This window comes from Phyllobates terribilis, unplaced genomic scaffold (assembly GCF_046119375.1).
Source record: "Phyllobates terribilis strain yellow unplaced genomic scaffold, ASM4611937v1 Scaffold_2__4_contigs__length_985480577, whole genome shotgun sequence".
NCBI classification, from domain to species: domain Eukaryota; kingdom Metazoa; phylum Chordata; class Amphibia; order Anura; family Dendrobatidae; genus Phyllobates; species Phyllobates terribilis.
In genome coordinates this window covers 941,306,662-941,327,677 of record NW_027362762.1, presented here as the reverse complement: position 1 = coordinate 941,327,677, position 21,016 = coordinate 941,306,662, and the positions used below count along the sequence as shown (strand labels likewise).

The 21,016-nt window shown below is 45.9% G+C and overlaps 1 protein-coding gene across 2 annotated transcripts in view; it reads right to left on the bottom strand.

The window, feature by feature from the left end:
* Positions 1-12,600: 12,600 nt before the first annotated feature.
* B3GALT5 (beta-1,3-galactosyltransferase 5) overlaps positions 12,601-21,016 on the bottom strand; it is a 142,593-nt gene continuing 134,177 nt past the window's right edge. For both annotated transcript variants that reach the window (XM_073668434.1, XM_073668441.1), the window contains exon 3: positions 12,601-15,428. In XM_073668434.1, coding sequence (XP_073524535.1) covers positions 14,469-15,428 — 960 coding nt within the window. In that variant the 3' untranslated portion in view covers positions 12,601-14,468. The remainder of the gene's footprint in view (positions 15,429-21,016) is intronic.

Genomic DNA, 21,016 nt, shown 5'->3' with positions numbered 1-21,016 from the left:
GGACTAATACAACAAGTCCCACACACAGCTAGAAACCCAATATTTTTTCAGAGGTAGATGCAGAAAAAAATATATTCAGTTTGCAACCTGATGGAGGTCAGTATAGATGGACTAATACAACAAGTCCCACACACAGCTAGAAGCCCAATATTTTTTCAGAGGTAGATGCAGAAAAAAATTATATTCAGTTTGCAACCTGATGGAGGTCTGTATAGATGGATTAATAGAACAAGACCCACACACAGCTAGAAGCCCAATATTTTTTCAGAGGTAGATGCAGAAAAAAATATATTCAGTTTGCAACCTGATGGAGGTCAGTATAGATGGACTAATACAACAAGTCCCACACACAGCTAAAAGCCCAAATATTTTTTCAGAGGTACTGTAGATGCAGATAAAAATTATTTTTAATTTGCAACCTGATGGAGGTCAGTATAGATGGACTAATAGAGAAAGTCCGACACACTACTAGAAGGCCAATATTTTTTCAGAGCTAGATGCAGAAAAAAATTATATTCAGTTTGCAACCTGATGGAGGTCAGTATAGATGGATTAATAGAACAAGACCCACACACAGCTAGAAGCCCAATATTTTTTCAGAGGTAGATGCAGAAAAAAATATATTCAGTTTGCAACCTGATGGAGGTCAGTATAGATGGACTAACAGAGAAAGTCCCACACACTACTAGAAGGCCAAATATTTTTTCAGAGCTAGATGCAGAAAAAAATTATATTCAGTTTGCAACCTGATGGAGGTCTGTATAGATGGATTAATAGAACAAGACCCACACACAGCTAGAAGCCCAATATTTTTTCAGAGGTAGATGCAGAAAAAAATATATTCAGTTTGCAACCTGATGGAGGTCAGTATAGATGGACTAATACAACAAGTCCCACACACAGCTAGAAGCCCAATATTTTTTCAGAGGTAGATGCAGAAAAAAATATATTCAGTTTGCAACCTGATGGAGGTCAGTATAGATGGATTAATAGAACAAGACCCACACACAGCTAGAAGCCCAATATTTTTTCAGAGGTAGATGCAGAAAAAAATATATTCAGTTTGCAACCTGATGGAGGTCAGTATAGATGGACTAACAGAGAAAGTCCCACACACTACTAGAAGGCCAAATATTTTTTCAGAGCTAGATGCAGAAAAAAATTATATTCAGTTTGCAACCTGATGGAGGTCTGTATAGATGGATTAATAGAACAAGACCCACACACAGCTAGAAGCCCAATATTTTTTCAGAGGTAGATGCAGAAAAAAATATATTAGTTTGCAACCTGATGGAGGTCAGTATAGATGGACTAATACAACAAGTCTCACACACAGCTAGAAGCCCAATATTTTTTCAGAGGTAGATGCAGAAAAAAATATATTCAGTTTGCAACCTGATGGAGGTCAGTATAGGTGGACTAATAGAACAAGTCCCACACACTGCTAGAAGGCCAAATATTTTTTCAGAGCTAGATGCAGAAAAAAATTAGATTCAGTTTGCAACCTGATGGAGGTCAGTATAGATGGACTAATAGAATGATGCTATGCCCAAAAGATTTTACTTCACTAGGTGCAGTAAAAAAATTGGTATTCTATACACAGGTGGTATATCTTGCAACACAGATAGGCTACTCCACTGACTAACACACTCTGCAATAGGCCAAAAAGGATTAGCTTTGCTAGATTCAGCCAAATGCTGTGAAAAAAACTTGCACAGCACTGGCACAGACCTGCCTGGCAAAAACTGATAGGAACTGATGTAACCTAGTCCTGAAAAGGACTCCAATTACAATTAGTCTTTACTCCCACAACCTATCTATTTAAGAGCATAGACCTGCCTGATAAAAGTCGTAGGAAATGCTGTAACCTAGTCCTTAAAAGGACTGCAATCACAACTATTCCCTACTCCCAAGCTATCTGTAGATTTGTGCGAAAATTGGCTTGAAATTAACAAGGTATAGCGCACACAGCAACAGCGGTGCCGTCTAACACGCAGCTGCAGCAGTGAGAAAATGGTGGCGACGGGGAAAATGGCTTGGTCTTATAGGGCAAGGACATGTGACATACACTGCCAATGACACATGCCCTTGCTTGTGTGAAAAAAAGCACTTCGCTCCGTGTGTGCGCTGCTGATAGGCTGACAGATTGCACCTCCCCACTGTAAATGCGGGAAAGAGAAAAAAAAATGGAGATCTTCATTGTTCCTGCAGAGATCCATCCCCTGCCCCTCCCCCCACCCCGCTGTACACTCAAACTGCGTATTAACATTAATTTTCATCATTACTGAGAAAAAATCCAGTTATGATTTTGGTGCACGAACAGTTATCGAACATAACCTCGAACAGCCGAATTTTTCTCAAATTGTTCGTGTTCGCCGAACGGCTCGAACACCGCCCAAAACAGCTCGAATTTGAGATTGGCGAACAGTTCGAGAAGAACAACGCTCATCTCTATTCTGTTCCTCTGTCAGGGGGTAAACCTGGAACAAACTGTACAGCCTTTCCTTGAAGTCAGTTAGGGCATGGGGCTCCCCTGAGTACTTGGGCAGCCAGGCCGCTCCAGGGATGTAGGGCAGGGAAAAGGGCATCACCGCTGCTGCAGCTGCATTGGTGGTAGTGGGCGCCTCTGTGTCCGACATCTTCCTCCCCCCTAGATAAGCGTGGCCTACCTTCCGACGATCCTCTTCTGTAGGCCGCGGCTCCGCTGCTGCTGCTCTGGACGAGGACCTTGCATCGCGTCCTGATGACGTCAGCGTCGCTCTCTCTCCCTTCCAGGACCTTGCGCAGCGTCGGTGCGTGGGGCGGAGTTTCGGATCTCGCGCGCTTTGGACGTCCACGCCCCTCTTCTTCCCGCGCGGCGTCCTGAAGATGGCGTCCGATGGCGGGAAGCAGCTGCGGATGGCGGGAAGACGGCAGAAGACGGCGGGAAACGGTCCAAGATGGCGTCTGATGGCGGGAATCGGCTCCGGATGGCGGGAAACGACTCCTGACGGCGGGAAACTTCGCCACAGGTAAGTTACAAAAGTCTTTTTCACGCACGCAGTACCCGGTGGTTGCGGGCACGAAATCCTGCCGACTACGCCAAAGCTGACTCGCCCCCTGGGCCGTGGGGCACTCGGATCCGGGCAGTAGGGGGAACGATGGGAGTAGTAGTGGCAACCCGGTTCCGTGGCTCAGGGTGGTCAGGCCAGTGGTAGTCCGTTATGTGTTGTTGATTATGTCCGACTACGCCACCCGTGGATTTGCGGTCATTAGGAACCGCCGCTGCAAGGCAGACCGCTGGGGCTGATGATATGTGCAGCTGGGATGGTGTGACTCCCCACGGGAAGAGTGCGGCCCCAGGGCAGTGTAGTGGATGGTGGGAGTGATGGTGGTGAGAGTCCCAGTACCGGTAGTGCTGGAGGCGCGAAGGAGCACACAGACAATAGGTTGCAGTCCAGGGTCTTTACTGAAACAGGTAAACTGACCCATAAACAGTCCCAGCTAGGAGGGGACCTGGATGTCTGAGAGCAATGGGGAAATTGGCCCTGGTCAGGGTGAGGGTGTAGGCCTACCGTGCTTTCTGCGCTCCTTCTGGCTATCTCCTCGTTATAGGGTAACAGCCCACGTTTCCGAGCTTTCCGTGTATTCTCGCCTGTATGGCCTGCGACGTTGGTTCCTTTCTGCTCCCAGCCTTGTACGGCTTTACTGGTCCCTTCTGTTGTGGCAGAGCCTCCAGGCTTCTTAGGCCAAGGAATATACAGTCCCTTGCGGACTGGTTATCTGCTGGGGGATGTAGAATCCTCCCAGCCTCAGACACCAAAGTCTGGTAAAGTAAGTTTTTTATCTGCCAAGACAGGCTCTCGTTGCCTCTTGTCTCTGGCTTGTGGCTCTCCTCCTGCCACACTTCCTCTTAGGTGCAATACAAAACTGTCTGTCCCTGCTCTGCTCTGGGACAAGTCTCAGTCCTGAGACAGGCCTTCAAGTTCTCTCTAACCCTGCCCCCAGCACCAGCTTTTATAGGGGCAGCCTGCTCCCCCTACTGGCCTGAGACAGGAGGTACTGCATGCTAATCTTCCCCTGACTAGAGAACATCCCCCTTGCTCTCAGACACAGCTTTATTACATTTTGTGGCATCCAGGCCAGGGTGACACAGATACGATCTCCCCCGCGTCTCGGTTGCTGAACTTGTTCCAAGACCTGAAACTTCAGCTGAGAAATGTTATGTCCGTTGTTTACAAAGTGGTGGGGGATGGGGAGTAGTAAATTTTTGCACCGTATAGTGGACTTGTGCTTAGAGATTCTGTCCCTGATGGGTTGTGTGGTCTCTCCAATGTATACCTTACCACATGGGCATTTGATAAGATATACCACAAATGAGCTATCACAAGTAAAGTAGCCCTTGCTGTTGTATTTTTTTCCTGTGTAGGGATGATGAATTATATTGCCTTTGAGGACGTTGCTGCACTGCCTACATTGAAGGCATGGGAATGTTCCCATTTTTGGGTCTTGAAGGAACCGTTGAACGGGTCCCTGTTTAGTGCTGCCAATGTCTGCTCTGATTAGGGAATCCCTGAGATTGGGAGCTCGCTTGAAACAGGGCATGAATGGTTTCTGAAAGCTGGTGGTGGAGGGGTATCCTGTGCGTAGGATGTTCCAGTGTTTACAAATTATTTTGTGTAAGGTATAGGCAAAAGGATGGTATGTATGAATGAACGGGATCCGATCGGAATTATCAGGGCGAGGCCTAATAGAAACTCCTTGTTGGGACTGTAAGACCGATGGGGGGTAACCTCTTTTGATGAACTTGGAGCTCATCTCTTGTAACCTCTGTTGACAAATGTTGGGGTCTGACACTATTCTCTCCACCCTCCTAAACTGGGATTTTGGGATAGATCTTTTTATATGTGCCGGGTGATTGCTGGAATAATGTAACAGTCCATTACGGTCTGTGGGTTTTGAGTAGAGGTCAGTGGTGAGAAAACCGTTCTCATCCTTGATGACCACAGTGTCCAAAAAGCTTACCCTATGATTGTCATAAGTGACAGTAAAGCCCAAGTCGTGCCAAGCAGAATTCAAGTAAAAAAAGTGTCAAGTGTTTCTGGAGTACCATTCCAAATACAGAAGATGTCGTCTATGAATCTCTTCCAGAGTATAGAATGTGACCGGAAGAGAGGGTGAGTATAGACAATAAGGCTTTCGAAGGCCGCCATGTAGCAATTGGCGTAAGGTGGCGCTACGTTTGAGCCCATTGCGGTGCCTTTGATCTGCATGTAGTATCTGTCCTGGAATAAGAAGTAGTTTTTGTTAAGCACTATGGTCAGTAAGTCAATAGCCAATTCGGTGATTCGAGGGTCGGTTTTAGATTCAGTTAGGAGGGCCTCCACTGTATTGATGCCACGGTCGTGCGGTATGGAGGTGTAAAGGTTTTTAACGTCAAAGGACACTAACAGTAAGGTTATAGGGATCTGTTTTAAGTCAAACAGTGTTTTAAGAAACGCGCCTGTGTCCAGAAGGAAGGATGGACTTTTTGTGTCAAAGGTGTAATGATTTTTTCTAGAAACCTAGATAAAGGGGAAAGGACAGAATCAGTTGAGGCCACTATAGGTCGTCCGGGGGGATTTGTTAGGTTTTTATGTATTTTTGCTAATACATAAAATACCCGCACAATGGGGAGTGTTTTGTTAAGAAATTCACCCTTTTTTCCGTCGATGGTCCCTGCTGCAATATGTCGATTGACCGTGGTCCTTATGTGATTGCTGAAATGGATGGTGGGGTCTTGTGATAGTAAGCGATATGTGGTAGTGTCACTAAGTTGGTGCTCTACCTCTCGGATGTATTGGTCCCTGTCCATTATGACTATGGCGCCCCCTTTGTCCGCCGGTTTGATCACTAGGTCCCTGTCCTCCTTGAGGCTGCTAAGAGCCTGTTGGTCCAGTGCAGACAGGTTGGGCTCATAGTGGAATTTCCCCCTGTCTATCCTGGATAGTAGGTCCCTGAAAGCTGTATCAACAAATCCGATGAAAGTTTCCAGGGCATGTGAGCTTTGGGGAGGCCTATAGGTACTTTTGTTGAATAGGCCTAAGCTCTTTGCTGTGATGACCACATTGGAATTTGTGGCTGAAGTAGTCGGGTCATAAGTAAAAGGGGAATCTGTCCCAGCAAAGTGTGTTTTCAATCTCAAAGACCGGTAGAAGCGTTGCAGCTCCATGTCCAGTTTAAAGGTATTATACCTTCCTGTGGGGCAGAATGAAAGGCCCTTTTGTAGCACTGATAATTGGGCAATATTTAAAGTCTTAGAAGAAATATTTACCACCAAAGGGGCTGTGTCTGGGATCGGGTCACTCTGGTGAATTCCATGTTGCCTCTTGTGTTGCCCGTCTCTCCTCTTTTTCTTCTTGCTTGTTGCCTCCGTGGAAGTCCTAAAAAATGAGAAGAGGTGGTAAAACGGTCCCTCCTTTCTGCCTCTGAGCCCGATGAAGAGAAGTCCGTGGAAGACCGTGTGAATCTGTGGGCATTCCCACCAGAAATGTGCTTTTCTTGCCATTTATAGACTCTTTTCAACTCGTAGTCTTCGGTGTCCCTCTGAAATTTGTTCCTCTTTCGTAATTCTGTGTCCCTCCTATGTTGGTCAGTGTTGACCTTGATTTTCGCCTGCAGTGTGGACCAATCTTCGGGCCTGGCCGAGGATCTTAGTTGAGTTTCAATGCTTTTAATCTGGTCCTTAGTGGATATTATTGCTTTATGTAAGGAATCGACTGTCAGAACCATTAGATCAAAGGAGCATTTGTTAATGATCTGTTCAAATTTACTGCAATATTCCGGTAGATCAGAGAAGAGGGTAGGTCTCAATGGTACTCTCAGGCCTCTGGGAATCCGTTGTACCTTTAAATACTCGGTCAATGTGGCGCAGTGTAATTCAAGGTTGATGAGATGACGTTGTTCCTTTTCCAAGTCGCGCCCCCTCGTCTCACCCGGGGGAACCCTCAGGAAATCGCTTAATATGTTGCTTTGTGCCAAAATAGAAGTAGCTTCATCCGCATTATATGAGAAAGTAGACGATGTCATCTCCCAACAGCGTGCAAGCGGACCGGTGTGGTATCAATATAATCAAAAATCGCTGCACTGCTGACTCATGGTGCTCAAGTAGGGGCCGAACCCACTGACATGCAAAAAATAACCTTGGCATTCCAATTATGTATTCAAAGCAGTGTAATATTTATTGCAGTCCAATAATCAATATATAATAAATGTTTCGGTCGTATTGACCTTCATCAGTTAACTGCAAGATGTAGAATAGTGTAAGCACATTAAAATGACAGGTGAGAACATAACACAATTTTAATGTAATTACATGGTGAGTCCCGGGGCGGGACAACAAAAGGGAGGGAAAAAAACAAAACAGGGGTAAAACATAAGGATTCAACATGGGAGAGGAAGAAGCCTAAGTGGGAATGCGGGTAGCCATCTGTGCTATGTATTGGAATAAGGCAGGACACCTACCAATATGTAATTGCAGTTATGGACTAGCATAAAATTCTATGGCACAGCCTGCAGTCCTATGTAATCAGAAATAGGACATCCTGGTATTACATACAGGTGCATCTCACTAAATTAGCATATCATCAAAAAGTTCATTTATTTCAGTTCTTCAATGCAAAAAGTGAAACTCATATATTATATAGAGTCATTACACACAGTGATCTATTTCAAGTGCTTATTTCTGTTAATGTTGATGATTATGGCTTACAGCCATATTCTAATTTAGTGAGATGCACCTGTAAGTTACAACTGACCTAAAAAGTATAAAAAATATTCTGCATTTCTTGCTTTAAAGTGTCTCATCCTGTGCTATTAGCCGTTGTCCCATAATCCGCAGGAAACTTCAAATCTTTGAAGATGGTATTCATTTCAGGTAATACTCGATTACACTTCCTTGACCTCCTCCCAGTCCTCCATTCAATCTTCTGCTCCCATCAGCCCGGCTGCAAAGTAACTACAGAATATCTCTAATCAATGCCAGTTAGCTGAAATAAAGTTGTGTTTTTAACAGTGCATGGAAAGAAAGTCATATACAGTATATATTCCCCAAGCTGAGAAAGACAAGTCTAGTATGAAAGGAGCGTCAGGAAAGGGTTTCTTCTTGGTGCGTTTCACATTGATGGCTGGCTGACATTGACCTTTTTCCACTTCTGAGATAATTTCTTCTCTGGTATATATATGTATACATGTACCCAACAGAGGCAAAAAGAGTTTAGCTCTGACCACCATGGGGCCAGTATATGCAGCTATACTGACTTTTTTGCTGTATGAATAGGTAGACTGTGCTGTCCCATACAGAGGCATCAATCATATACTGCCATATACTGTACATTGTGTTACTATGGGAGCATATAGGAGACGGATGCCCTCTGGAAGATGGATTCCCAAATGAAAAAAGTTTGAGATTACTTTTTTGATAAACAATTTTTAGAATGATCATTGAGATTATAATAAGAAGACAATTCACCTAGCAGGACCTGAAGCATAAATAATGAGGGGTATGAAGTCAACTCCACCATACTCATCCTATCTATGAGGGGTATAGTCCCTGCTCCACCATACTCATCCTATCTATGAGGGGTATAGTCCCTGCTCCACCATACTCATCCTATATATGAGGGGTATGGTATCTGCTCCACCATACTCATCCTATCTATGAGGGGTATAGTATCTGCTCCACCATACTCATCCTATCTATGATGGGTATAGTACCTGCTCCACCATACTCATCCTATCTATGAGGGGTATGGTATCTGTTCTACCATACTCATCCTATCTATGAGGGGTATAGTCCCTGGTCCCTGCTGCACCATACACATCCTATCTATGAAGGGTATGGTACCTGCTCCACCATACTCATCCTATTCATGAGGGGTATGGTATCTGCTCCACCATACTCATCCTATCTATGAGGGGTATAGTACCTGCTCCACCATACACATTCCATCTATGAGGGGAATGGTACCTGCTCCACCAGACTCATCCTATTCATGAGGGGTATAGTATCTTCTCCAACATACTCATCCTATCTATGAAGGGTACGGTACCTGCTCCACCACACTCATCCTATCTATGAGGGGTATGGTACCCGCTGCACCATACTCATCCTATCTATGAGGGGTATGGTACCAGCTCCACCATACTCATCCTATCTATGAGGGGTATGGTACCTGCTCCACCATACTCATCCTATCTATGAGGGGATAGTACCTGCTCCACCATACTCATCCTATCTATGAGGGGTATGGTACCTGCTCCACCATACTCATCCTATCTATGAGGGGTATAGTGCCTGCTCCACCGAACTCATCCTATCTATGAGGGGTATAGTACCTGCTCCACCATACTCATCCTATCTATGAGGGGTATGGTACCTGCTCCACCATACTCATCCTATCTATGAGTGGTATGGTATCTGCTCCACCATACTCATCCTATCTATGAAGGGTATATCTATGAGGGGTATGGTATCTGCTCCACCATACTCATCCAATCTATGAGGGGCATAGTACCTGCTCCACCATACTCATCCTATCTATGAGGGGTATAGCACCTGCTCCACCATACTCATCCTATCTATGAGGGGATAGTACATGCTCCACCATACTCATCCCATCTATGAGGGGATAGTACCTGCTCCACCATACTCATCCTATCTATGAGGGCTATGGTACCTACTCCACCATACTCATCCTATCTATGAGTGGTATGGTACCTGCTCCACAAAACTCATCCTATCTATGGGGAGTATGGTACCTGCTCCACCATACTCATCCTATCTATGAGAGGTATAGTACCTGCTCCACCATACTCATCCTATCTATGAGGGGTACGGTTCCTGCTCCACCATACTCATCCTATCTATGAGTGGTATGGTATCTGCTCCACCATACTCATCCTATCTATGAGGGGTATAGTACCTGCTCCACCATACTCATCCTATCTATGGGGAGTATGGTGCCTGCTCCACCATACTCATCCTATCTATGAGGGGTATAGTGCCTGCTTCACCATACTCATCCTATCTATGAGGGGTACGGTACCTGCTCCACCATACTCATCCTATCTATGAGGGGTATATTATCTGTTCCACCGCACTCATCCTATCTATGAGGGGTATAGTGCCTGCTCCACCATACTCATCCTATCTATGAGGGGTATGGTACCTGCTCCACCATACTCATCCTATCTATGAGGGGTATAGTGCCTGCTCCACCATACTCATCCTATCTATGAGGGGTATAGTATCTGTTCCACCGCGCTCATCCTATCTATGAGGGGTATAGTGCCTGCTCCACCATACTCATCCTATCTATGAGGGGTATGGTACCTGCTCCACCGCACTCATCCTATTTATGAGGGGTATGGTACCTGCTCCACCATACTCATCCTATCTATGCGGGATATGGTACCTGCTCCACCATACTCATCCTATCTATGAGGGGTATGGTACCTGCTCCACCACACTCATCCTATTTATGAGGGGTATGGTACCTGCTCCACCGCACTCATCCTATTTATGAGGGGTATGGTACCTGCTCCACCATACTCATCCTATCTATGAGGGGTATAGTGCCTGCTCCACCATACTCATCCTATCTATGAGGGGTACGGTACCTGCTCCACCATACTCATCCTATCTATGAGGGGTATATTATCTGTTCCACCGCACTCATCCTATCTATGAGGGGTATAGTGCCTGCTCCACCATACTCATCCTATCTATGAGGGGTATGGTACCTGCTCCACCATACTCATCCTATCTATGAGGGGTATAGTGCCTGCTCCACCATACTCATCCTATCTATGAGGGGTATGGTACCTGCTCCACCATACTCATCCTATCTATGAGGGGTATAGTATCTGTTCCACCGCACTCATCCTATCTATGAGGGGTATAGTGCCTGCTCCACCATACTCATCCTATCTATGAGGGGTATGGCACCTGCTCCACCACACTCATCCTATTTATGAGGGGTATGGTACCTGCTCCACCATACTCATCCTATCTATGAGGGGTATGGTACCTGCTCCACCATACTCATCCTATCTATGAGGGGTATGGTACCTGCTCCACCGCACTCATCCTATTTATGAGGGGTATGGTACCTGCTCCACCGCACTCATCCTATTTATGAGGGGTATGGTACCTGCTCCACCATACTCATCCTATCTATGAGGGGTATGGTACCTGCTCCACCATACTCATCCTATCTATGAGGGGTATAGTACCTGCTCCACCATACTCATCCTATCTATGAGGGGTATAGTACCTGCTCCACCATACTCATCCTATCTATGAGGGGTATGGTACCTGCTCCACCATACTCATCCTATCTATGAGGGGTATGGTACCTGCTCCACCATACTCATCCTATCTATGAGGGGTATAGTACCTGCTCCACCATACTCATCCTATCTATGAGGGGTATAGTACCTGCTCCACCGCACTCATCCTATGAGGGGTATGGTATCTGCTCCACCATACTCATCCTATCTATGAGGGGTATGGTATCTGCTCCACCGCACTCATCCTATGAGGGGTATGGTATCTGCTCCAGCATACTCATCCTATCTATGAGGGGTATGGTATCTGCTCCACCGCACTCATCCTATGAGGGGTATGGTATCTGCTCCAGCATACTCATCCTATTTATGAGGGGTATGGTACCTGCTCCACCATACTCATTCTATCTATGAGGGGTATGGTACCTGCTCCACCATACTCATCCTATCTATGAGGGGTATGGTACCTGCTCCACCATACTCATCCTATCTATGAGGGGTATAGTACCTGCTCCACCATACTCATCCTATCTATGAGGGGTATAGTACCTGCTCCACCATACTCATCCTATCTATGAGGGGTATGGTACCTGCTCCACCATACTCATCCTATCTATGAGGGGTATGGTACTTGCTCCACCATACTCATCCTATCTATGAGGGGTATAGTACCTGCTCCACCATACTCATCCTATCTATGAGGGGTATAGTACCTGCTCCACCGCACTCATCCTATGAGGGGTATGGTATCTGCTCCACCATACTCATCCTATCTATGAGGGGTATGGTATCTGCTCCACCGCACTCATCCTATGAGGGGTATGGTACCTGCTCCACCATACTCATCCTATCTATGAGGGGTATAGTACCTGCTCCACCGCACTCATCCTATGAGGGGTATGGTACCTGCTCCACCATACTCATCCTATCTATGAGGGATATGGTATCTGCTCCACCGCACTCATCCTATGAGGGGTATGGTACCTGCTCCACCATACTCATCCTATCTATGAGGGGTATAGTACCTGCTCCACCATACTCATCCTATCTATGAGGGGTATGGTATCTGCTCCACCATACTCATCCTATCTATGAGGGGTATAGTACCTGCTCCACCGCACTCATCCTATGAGGGGTATGGTACCTGCTCCACCATACTCATCCTATCTATGAGGGATATGGTATCTGCTCCACCGCACTCATCCTATGAGGGGTATGGTATCTGCTCCAGCATACTCATCCCATGCCACCACTTCCATTTGGATTTGTGACAAGAATCACAGGAGAATAAGATAAAATATAAAAATATCAGGATTTTATTTTTTGTATAAGAGACATTTATACTGTACAGACAATATTTATATACAGGTTCGGCTCCTATGGAGCTTACAGTGATTTAACTCTTTATTTTTCCTATTATATATTGAACACACGTGGCTAAGAACTCGGGTATGTGTTAGGAGGGTGGGTGTAGTAGTACTTCCAGGTTATTAATATGCATTTATATAACCTGTATGTTGTAACGTGTAATACTCGCATACATTGTATTCTGTTATGTAATACATGAAATATCACTATAAGCTGTTCCACCACGAGGGGGCGCTATATTATACCTATTACTTTTTTTCTAAACACAAGAGGAAATGTGACAGCTGAATAAAATGCTGTTATGGTATTTCAACACTTTGCAGTGATGTACAGACTGATATATGTTCCATTAAGTCGTTTAGAGAACTTTATAGTTACGAAATCTGTGTGAATGAAGCCCAAAAGCATAGAAAAAAGGATGCACTTTTTTTCCAGTTTTAGCGCTATTTTCATCCACAGGCTGAGTCTGGTATGACAGTTCAGGCTTATAAAGTGAACCTCTGCCTGTGATAATCATCACCTCCATAATAATCAATCATTAGATATATTCATGTCTTGTGTTATTTTACTGTTTTCACATATTTTTTATGTATTTATCTCTATTGGAAATAATGTCATATTGAAAACTGGAAACAGTCATCAGTCACTGTTGTTGACGGATCTGATGCTTAGAATTGCATTTTTTGGACCAATGGGATATGGGCTTGACTGTTTTATTATGATTTTTTATAAGTGCTATTAACAGTCAAACACACTGTGATTTTTACTATATGCTATAATACATAGAAGCAATCAAACACAGGATCAAGTCCTCTGGAGAGCAGTGAAAAATAACGTGAAAAATTAAAAAAAAAGAAATTAAAAAGTTTTAAGAATATTAAAACAAAAATACAAAACAGTAAAAGTTTGAATTCTCTCCTATTTTCCCCATCAAAAGATAAAGAAATAAAAAATAATTAAATTAAAAAACTTAAAAAATAGGCATATCAAAATATAAAATTATTTAACCCATAAGATATAAACACTGTAGAGAAAAAAACTATCGAAATAGAATAATTGACGTTTTTTTGCGCCCAACACCTCTACCAAAAAATGCATGGAAAGTAATCAAAGCGTCAAAGATACCCCAGAATGGTACCAATAAAAATGATACAATATGACACAAAAAAAGAAAAAAGTTTTAAGCCTCAGAAAACAGTGATGCAAAGTTTTTACAAAGTTTAGAATTTTTTTAAGCCCTATAGAAGTTTGGTATCTACATAATCGCGTTGGCCAGAAGAATTATGCTACCAGGTCATTTTTACCACACAATGAACGCTGTAAAAGCAAAACCCCAAAAAACTTTTTACTTGCGTGTTTTGGATAAAGAAGAAGAAAAAGCAAAAGATGAAAAAAGGTTAAAGGATCATTTACACTGTTTTGCCCCTAACGGGGTGGAGCATGACAAAGACACCCCTTACATGGGTGTCAAACGGTTAGTCTACCCAGTCCTGTGCCAATTAGGCTCCACCCAGGGTAGGACAGACTTGGCATTTGGAAATAAGGCACCATGGGACATTACTAAAATAAAGAAAAGGGTTTTATACATGTCCGATCGACACCACAAACTCTCCTTCAAGTCCTTTAAGGGAGCTGCCATGTAATATTATGGGATGACTGGAGTGCAACTTCAAGACAACAGTAAAGGCACAATATTTCAAGCTCCAAACTGAGACCTTATTTCTTAGTCTGGGGTAGTTCCTGACTAGCCCAAATTGTGAAATTTTCAAGATTAAAAGTAAAAATACTATTTGTCAACAGTTTTCGTCTCCAGATCTCTGTAATGCTTCCCAATACAGCATGATTTCATGGGGCTGGACCTCATGGGCGGTAACAATTTTTCGGTACGTACACACCGAGAATTTAGGCTTCGATGCGAAGAACGTCGGATTGTTGTGAAGTTCTTGCAACGGGATTTTAAGTCGGTCCAGGCACATGCCTACATACACATCCTCTAGCTTGAAGAAGGGGGTCGTCATCGATATGTTGTAGACCTTCTGTGCCACGTCTCTGGAGAACACGTAGCCCGTCCCAGAACAGAATGGTGGGTACTTCTCGCCCATGTACTCATGTTTACTTATGTACCACTTGCTGAATAAGTTGCGGATAGGACTATCATTCAGCTTTAGAAAGCCCGTGAAAAAGTTGGAAGTCTTATTTCTCCTCAGAAGGAGTTCGACTAGATAAAATGTATTAATGAACATATCGGTGTCCGTCTTCATGACGTACGAAGTCTGCGGGCAATAGTGGGTGATCCACTCCATGCCCATTAAGGTCTTAATAGTCAGGTTGTAATAGGAGTCGACAAAGTTGCGTTGGATGATGTCTTTGTACAAGATACTTTCCTGGGCCAGGTTAACCTTCTCTTTCACACTTTCATCTTTCCGTGAGCCCAGGAGAAAGTAAGTCACCACCCTCTTCCCATGGATCAATATTTCCTTCCCCCACGTTTTCCGAATGGCCTCTCGAGCCTCTTTTTGGCCGTAGGTGGTGGTGACGAGAAGAACCAGGAATGGAGGAGATTCTTTGCAGTTTGCCTCAGGAACTCTCATGAAGACTTTGTTGCTGTAGTCAAATCGATAGTGCACGTAGCTGTCACTGCAGCCGAGGCAAAAATACCATATCTCGAAATCCTGCAGCTTGAGGAACAATCCGAACATGAACAAAGTGGGGAAAATAAGCAAAGAGGCGAGGATCACTTTTTTACGAGCCATCTGAAATGAGAAGGAAAAAAAAGAAAATAAATCGTTGCTACCCTTTTATGGTAAATTGGAATTGTAGACAAGAGAAGAAACTCCTAAACCTGGATATGAATGTCCACGACACCCCGAGATCTGGAAATGACAACGCCTCCTCGTTGGGCTTCAGTGCAGAGGCAAAAAAATGGCTGTAACATCATGGTAAAATATGTCTATGGTTAGATAATAGTACTATCATGTATGAAAGAAGATGGACTCGTCACCCAATTTAGTCTGATTTCTAGGGTTGGGCCATTTAAAAAGCATAACAGGCACATGCCCCTTGGGCCTCCGCTACCTTGGGGACCTAGTGTGCTTCCACAATCCACTTCTTCCTGCCCAAGAACATTCTCATATCTATCTATCTATCTATCTATCTATCTATCTATCTATCTATCTATCTATCTATCTATCTCCAGGGCTGGATTAAAAGGAGGGCCTCCATCAGAATTCCAGGTTTGGATTTATGCCCCTGCTAAATCTGTACCTGATGTCTGTGGCTTCCTAGCAGCGGGGTTTGGGCATACAGGAGCACAGAGAGAAGAGGGGAGGGATGCACAGCGCCTCTCTCAGAAAGCTATAACTACGACACCTCTTTTTTTAAAGGCAGTTATTGTGTCCAGTAGGTGGCATCCTCACACAGTGCCTCAGGCTGCTAGTAAACCACCAAGGCTGGGATACAGTATGACTACAAGTCCATGCTAGTGATGGATATTCCCGTTCTTTTTGGTGAACTGGATCATTGGACACCGCTCACCCAAAAAGACTTGGTTCTTTTGGATCCAAAACAACTCTCAATTAAATAGCAAGTGACACACAGGTGAACACAGTAATCAGAGTAAAATCATAAAGATGTGGTCAAGAGACCTGCGTAGTATCGAAAGCTTGCAATTTGTTACCATCTTTTCTGTTAGCCATTAAAAGGTATCAACCAGTTCCAACCCTATGGATAGAGACAAACACCTTGATGACCTCAAAAAGACATTTTTGAAACAGGGCCACCATCCAAGAACAATTGAGAACCAGATTACAAAAGCCATCAGATTATCAAGGAATCACCTCCTACATTACAAAATCAAACAAGAAAACAACCGGGTGCCTCTAGTAGTCACCTACCATCCAAATCTGGAGGCGCTAAGAAGAGCTGCACGGAAACTACAACCCTTACTACAAAAAGATGCCCGATTACAGTCCATATTTCCAGACCCCCCACTTCTGTGTTTCAGGCAGCCCCCAAATCTAAGAAGCATCATTGTCAGAAGCTCCCTGTCATCTCCACCAGCTACAGGAACCTTTCCCTGCAACCAGAAAAAATGTAAAACCTGTCCGTTTATAACGACCACAGACAAGATAAAGATTCCCAATTCACATCAGGACTACAAGATCCCAGGTACGTTCAGCTGTATCACATCTAATGTAGTGTACTTAATTATATGTACCAAATGTCCAGCTGGGGGTCTTTATGTAGGGGAGACAGGGCAAAAACTTAGGACAAGGATGAATCATCATCGCCACACAGTAAAAGAAAAAAGAATAGATCTGCCTGTAGCCAAGCATTTTTGTTCCCCTGATCACAGCATAAAAGACATGAAATTACTGGTATTAAAAGGTAACTTCAAATCTCAAAGAGAAAGAAGAATCTCAGAATATAAACTGATGGTGACCTTTTACACTTTCAGAGCAGGAACAAATGTGTCGCATGGATTTATGTCATTCTAAATCAACTAAGGAATGTGCCCCTCAGACTTGTGAGGCCATCACAACACTGGACCTGGTCACAGGACAATATAACCTTCACACTCCTTATCTATTAACTGCTAAAATATTTATAGCCAGAACTGTTTATCTCTTCCGTAATACAGTGCTGTGCAAATTAATTGGGACAAAGCAAAAAAACACATATTTTTGAATATTTCATAATAAAATGTTATAATAAACTGTTACATACTAATTTTAGTAAGAAATATGTCCTCCTTTAGCAGATATGAGATTTTCAATGCGTTTTGGCATTGATTCTACCAAGTTTTTGCATAAATTCTTTAATTCTTCATCATGGAACCACACTTGTATGGCACTGTTAATCATGCGTTCTTTGGTTGTACAGTCCATTTTGCCAAGACGTCTCTTCACAATGCTCCACAAATTTTCTATAGGATTTAAGTCTGGTGAATTGCCAGGCCAGTCCAGCGCTTTTACTTTATTTTCTTCCAGGAATTTCTTCACACACATGAAATTGTGGCATGGAGCCAAATCTTGTTGGAATGTCTCTTCAAATTTTAAAACGACTATGTATTTGGATGAATTCATCATATCATCAACAGGAAATAAGCTCCCTGTACCATCAGCTGTAAAAAAGCCCCCAAACATCTGTTTTTGACTGGTAATCAACTTACGATTTTACTTAAAAAATGCTTTGTCCCAATTAATTTGCACAGCACTGTAACTCTGCTTTCCATCACCTGTCTTACCTATTGCATTTTTTGTGTGTCTTATTGTGTATAAATATGTGACTCTTCGGATTTTGTGGTATACTATGCCTGATGAAGAGGCCTGAGTAGTCTGGAAAGCTTGCAATTTGTTACCATCTTTTCAGTTAGCCATTAAAAGGTATCAACCACTGAGGACTCTCAAATCTAAAAAGATGTGGTCAAAACCTCGTCCACCTGCAGTTAGCCAGCACGATCATTAAGGTTTTAGCATAAACTGGTCGGTCGTTGGACAGTTCCCGGTCGGATTCAGCACCCGGAGAGCATCGCTTTACCCCAGTAATAACCACTTTATATAAGTGACTGACAGGGGGGAGCCGTCTCCTTGTGCCAGCTTGTTCACTGACGACCTACCACTAGTCCGTGCTGCTGAGGGAGGAGAGACGAGAGGAAGCAGTCATTATCTCTCCATCCCTACTTACAAACAGGAGTTTAATGACTCCTCCATGGGACAGAGCTATTTGTTTGGTGTGTAACTATGGCATGGAGGTCAGGGGACTTCTGAAGCAGCCGCTTCCCTCTGTTCTGTACAAGCACTACTGCCACCCAGTTTCTCTAAAGCTTAACAGAGACCCTAACAGCCACTGTCTCCCCCATAGAATCCCCAGAGACCCTAACACCCACTGTCTCCCTCCTACAATCTCCAGAGACCGTACCACCTACTGTCACCCTCTAAATCCTACCAGAGACCCTAACACCTACTGTCTCCCTCCTATAATCTCCAGAGACCCTAACACCTACTGTATCCCTCCTATAATCTCCAGAGACCCTAACACCCATAGGCGGATTATAATGAGGGCAATCCGGGCTACCGCCTGGGGCCCCGAGCCTGCAGGGGGCCCGCGGCTCCGGGCGGGGTGTCTAATGCCGGATTGCCCTCATTATATGTGCGGGCCGCCGCTGCACATACCGGTAGCTGTGGCGGGAGGGGGGGCCCCGGACCGCTCCCCCAGCAGTGGCGCACGGCTGCTACTTCTTCATCGGCCGGGCCAGCACTGCAGCAGTTAACTTCCCTGTGCTGGCCCGGCCGCGTCACTGCTTGGAGACACGGCCCTGTGCGCGGCCGTGTCTCCTAGCTGTGATGTCACGCAGTGCGCGCCCGGCCTGCACTGCTGCAACGGAGAAGTCAGAGCAGGCAGGAGGAATGGAGCCGGGGGATGGTGAGTCTGTGTGTGTATGTGTGTGTGTGTGTGTGTGTATGTGTGTGTGTGTGTGTGTGTGTGTGCAGGCAGATATCATTGTGTGATGTCTGTTTATATGTATTTTTGTGTTTCAAATGTGTTTATGCGTGTATGTATATGTCTGTATATGTTTGTTTGTGTGTGTGCGTGACTGCATGCGAGACTGCATGCGGCCTCCTGCTGAGTATAGTTGGCGCCGTGCGGCCTCCTGCTGTCTCTGGGGGGGGCGGTGTGCGGCCTCCCACTATGTATAGATGGAGGCTTGCGGCCCCCTGCTGTGTATAGATGGCTCCGTGCGGCCCTCTGCTGTGTATAGATGGCGCCGTGCGGCCCCCTGCTGTGTATAGATGGCGCCGTGCGGCCTCCTGCTGTGTATAGATGGTTAGGTGCGGCCCCCTGCTGTGTATAGATGGCGCCATGCGGCCTCCCGCGGTGTATAGATGGCTACGTGCAGCCTCCTGCTGTGTATAGATGGCTATATGTGGCCTCCTGCTCTGTACAGATGGCGCCGTGCGGCCTCCTGCTGTGTATAGATGGCGCCGTGCGGCCTCCTGCTGTGTATAGATGGTGCCGTGTGGTCTCCTGCTGTGAATAGATGGCTACGTGCGGCCTCCTGCTGTGTATAGATGGCGCCGTGCGGCCTCCTGCTGTATATAGATGGCGCCGTGCGGCCTCCTGCTGTGTATAGATGGCGCCGTGCGGTCTCCTGCTGTGTATAGATGGCGCCGTGCGGCCTCCTGCTGTGTATAGATGGCTACGTGCGGCCTCCTGCTGAGTATAGATGGCTACGTGCGGCCTCCTGCTGTCTCTGGGGAGGGCGCCGTGCGGCCTCCTGCTGTGTATATATGGTGCAGTGCGGCCTCCTGCTGTGTATAGATGGCGCCGTGTGGCCTCCTGCTGTGTATAGATGGTGCCGTGCGGCCTCCTGCTGAGTATAGATGGCGTTGTGCGGCCTTCTGCTGTGTATAGATGGTGCCGTGCAGCCTCCTGCTGTGTATAGATGGCTACGTGCGGCCTCCTGCTGAGTATAGATGGCGCCGTGCGGCCTCATGCTGTCTCTGGGGCGGGCGCCGTGCGGCCTCCCGCTGTGTATAGATGGCGCCGTGCGGCCTCCTGCTGTGTATAGATGGCGCCGTGCGGCCTCCTGCTGTGTATATATGGCGCCGTGCGGCCTCCTGCTGTGTATAGATGGCGCAGTGTGGCCTCCTGCTGTGTATAAATGGCGCCGTGCGGCCTCCTGCTGAGTATAGATGGCACCGTGCGGCCTCCTGCTGTGTATATATGGCGCCGTGCGGCCTCCTGCTGTGTATAGACGGCGCCGTGCGGCCTCCTGCTGTGTATAGATGGCGTCGTGCGGCCTCCTGCTGAGTATAGATGGCGCTGTGCGGCCTCCTGCTGTGTATAGATGGTGCTGTGCAGCCTCCTGCTGTGTATAGATGGCGCTGTGCGGCCTCTTGCTGTGTATAGATGGCTACGTGCGGCCTCCTGCTGAGTATAGATGGCGCCGTGCAGCCTCCTGCTGTCTCTGGGGGGGCGCCGTGCGGCCTCCTGCTGTGCATAGATGGCGCCGTGCGGCCTCCTGCTGTGTATAGATGGCGCCGTGCGACCTCCTGCTGTGTATAGATGGCGCCGTGCGGCCTCCTGCTGTGTATAGATGGCGCCGTGCGGCCTCCTGCTGTGTATAGATGGCTACGTGCGGCCTCCTGCTCAGTATAGATGGCGCCGTGCGGCCTCCTGCTGTCTCTGGGGAGGGCGCCGTGCGGCCTCCTGCTGTGTATAGATGGCGCCGCGCGGCCTCCTGCTGTGTATAGATGGCGCCGTGCGGCCTCCTGCTGTGTATAGATGGCGCCGTGCGGCCTCCTGTGTATATATGGCGCCGTGCGGCCTCCTGCTGTGT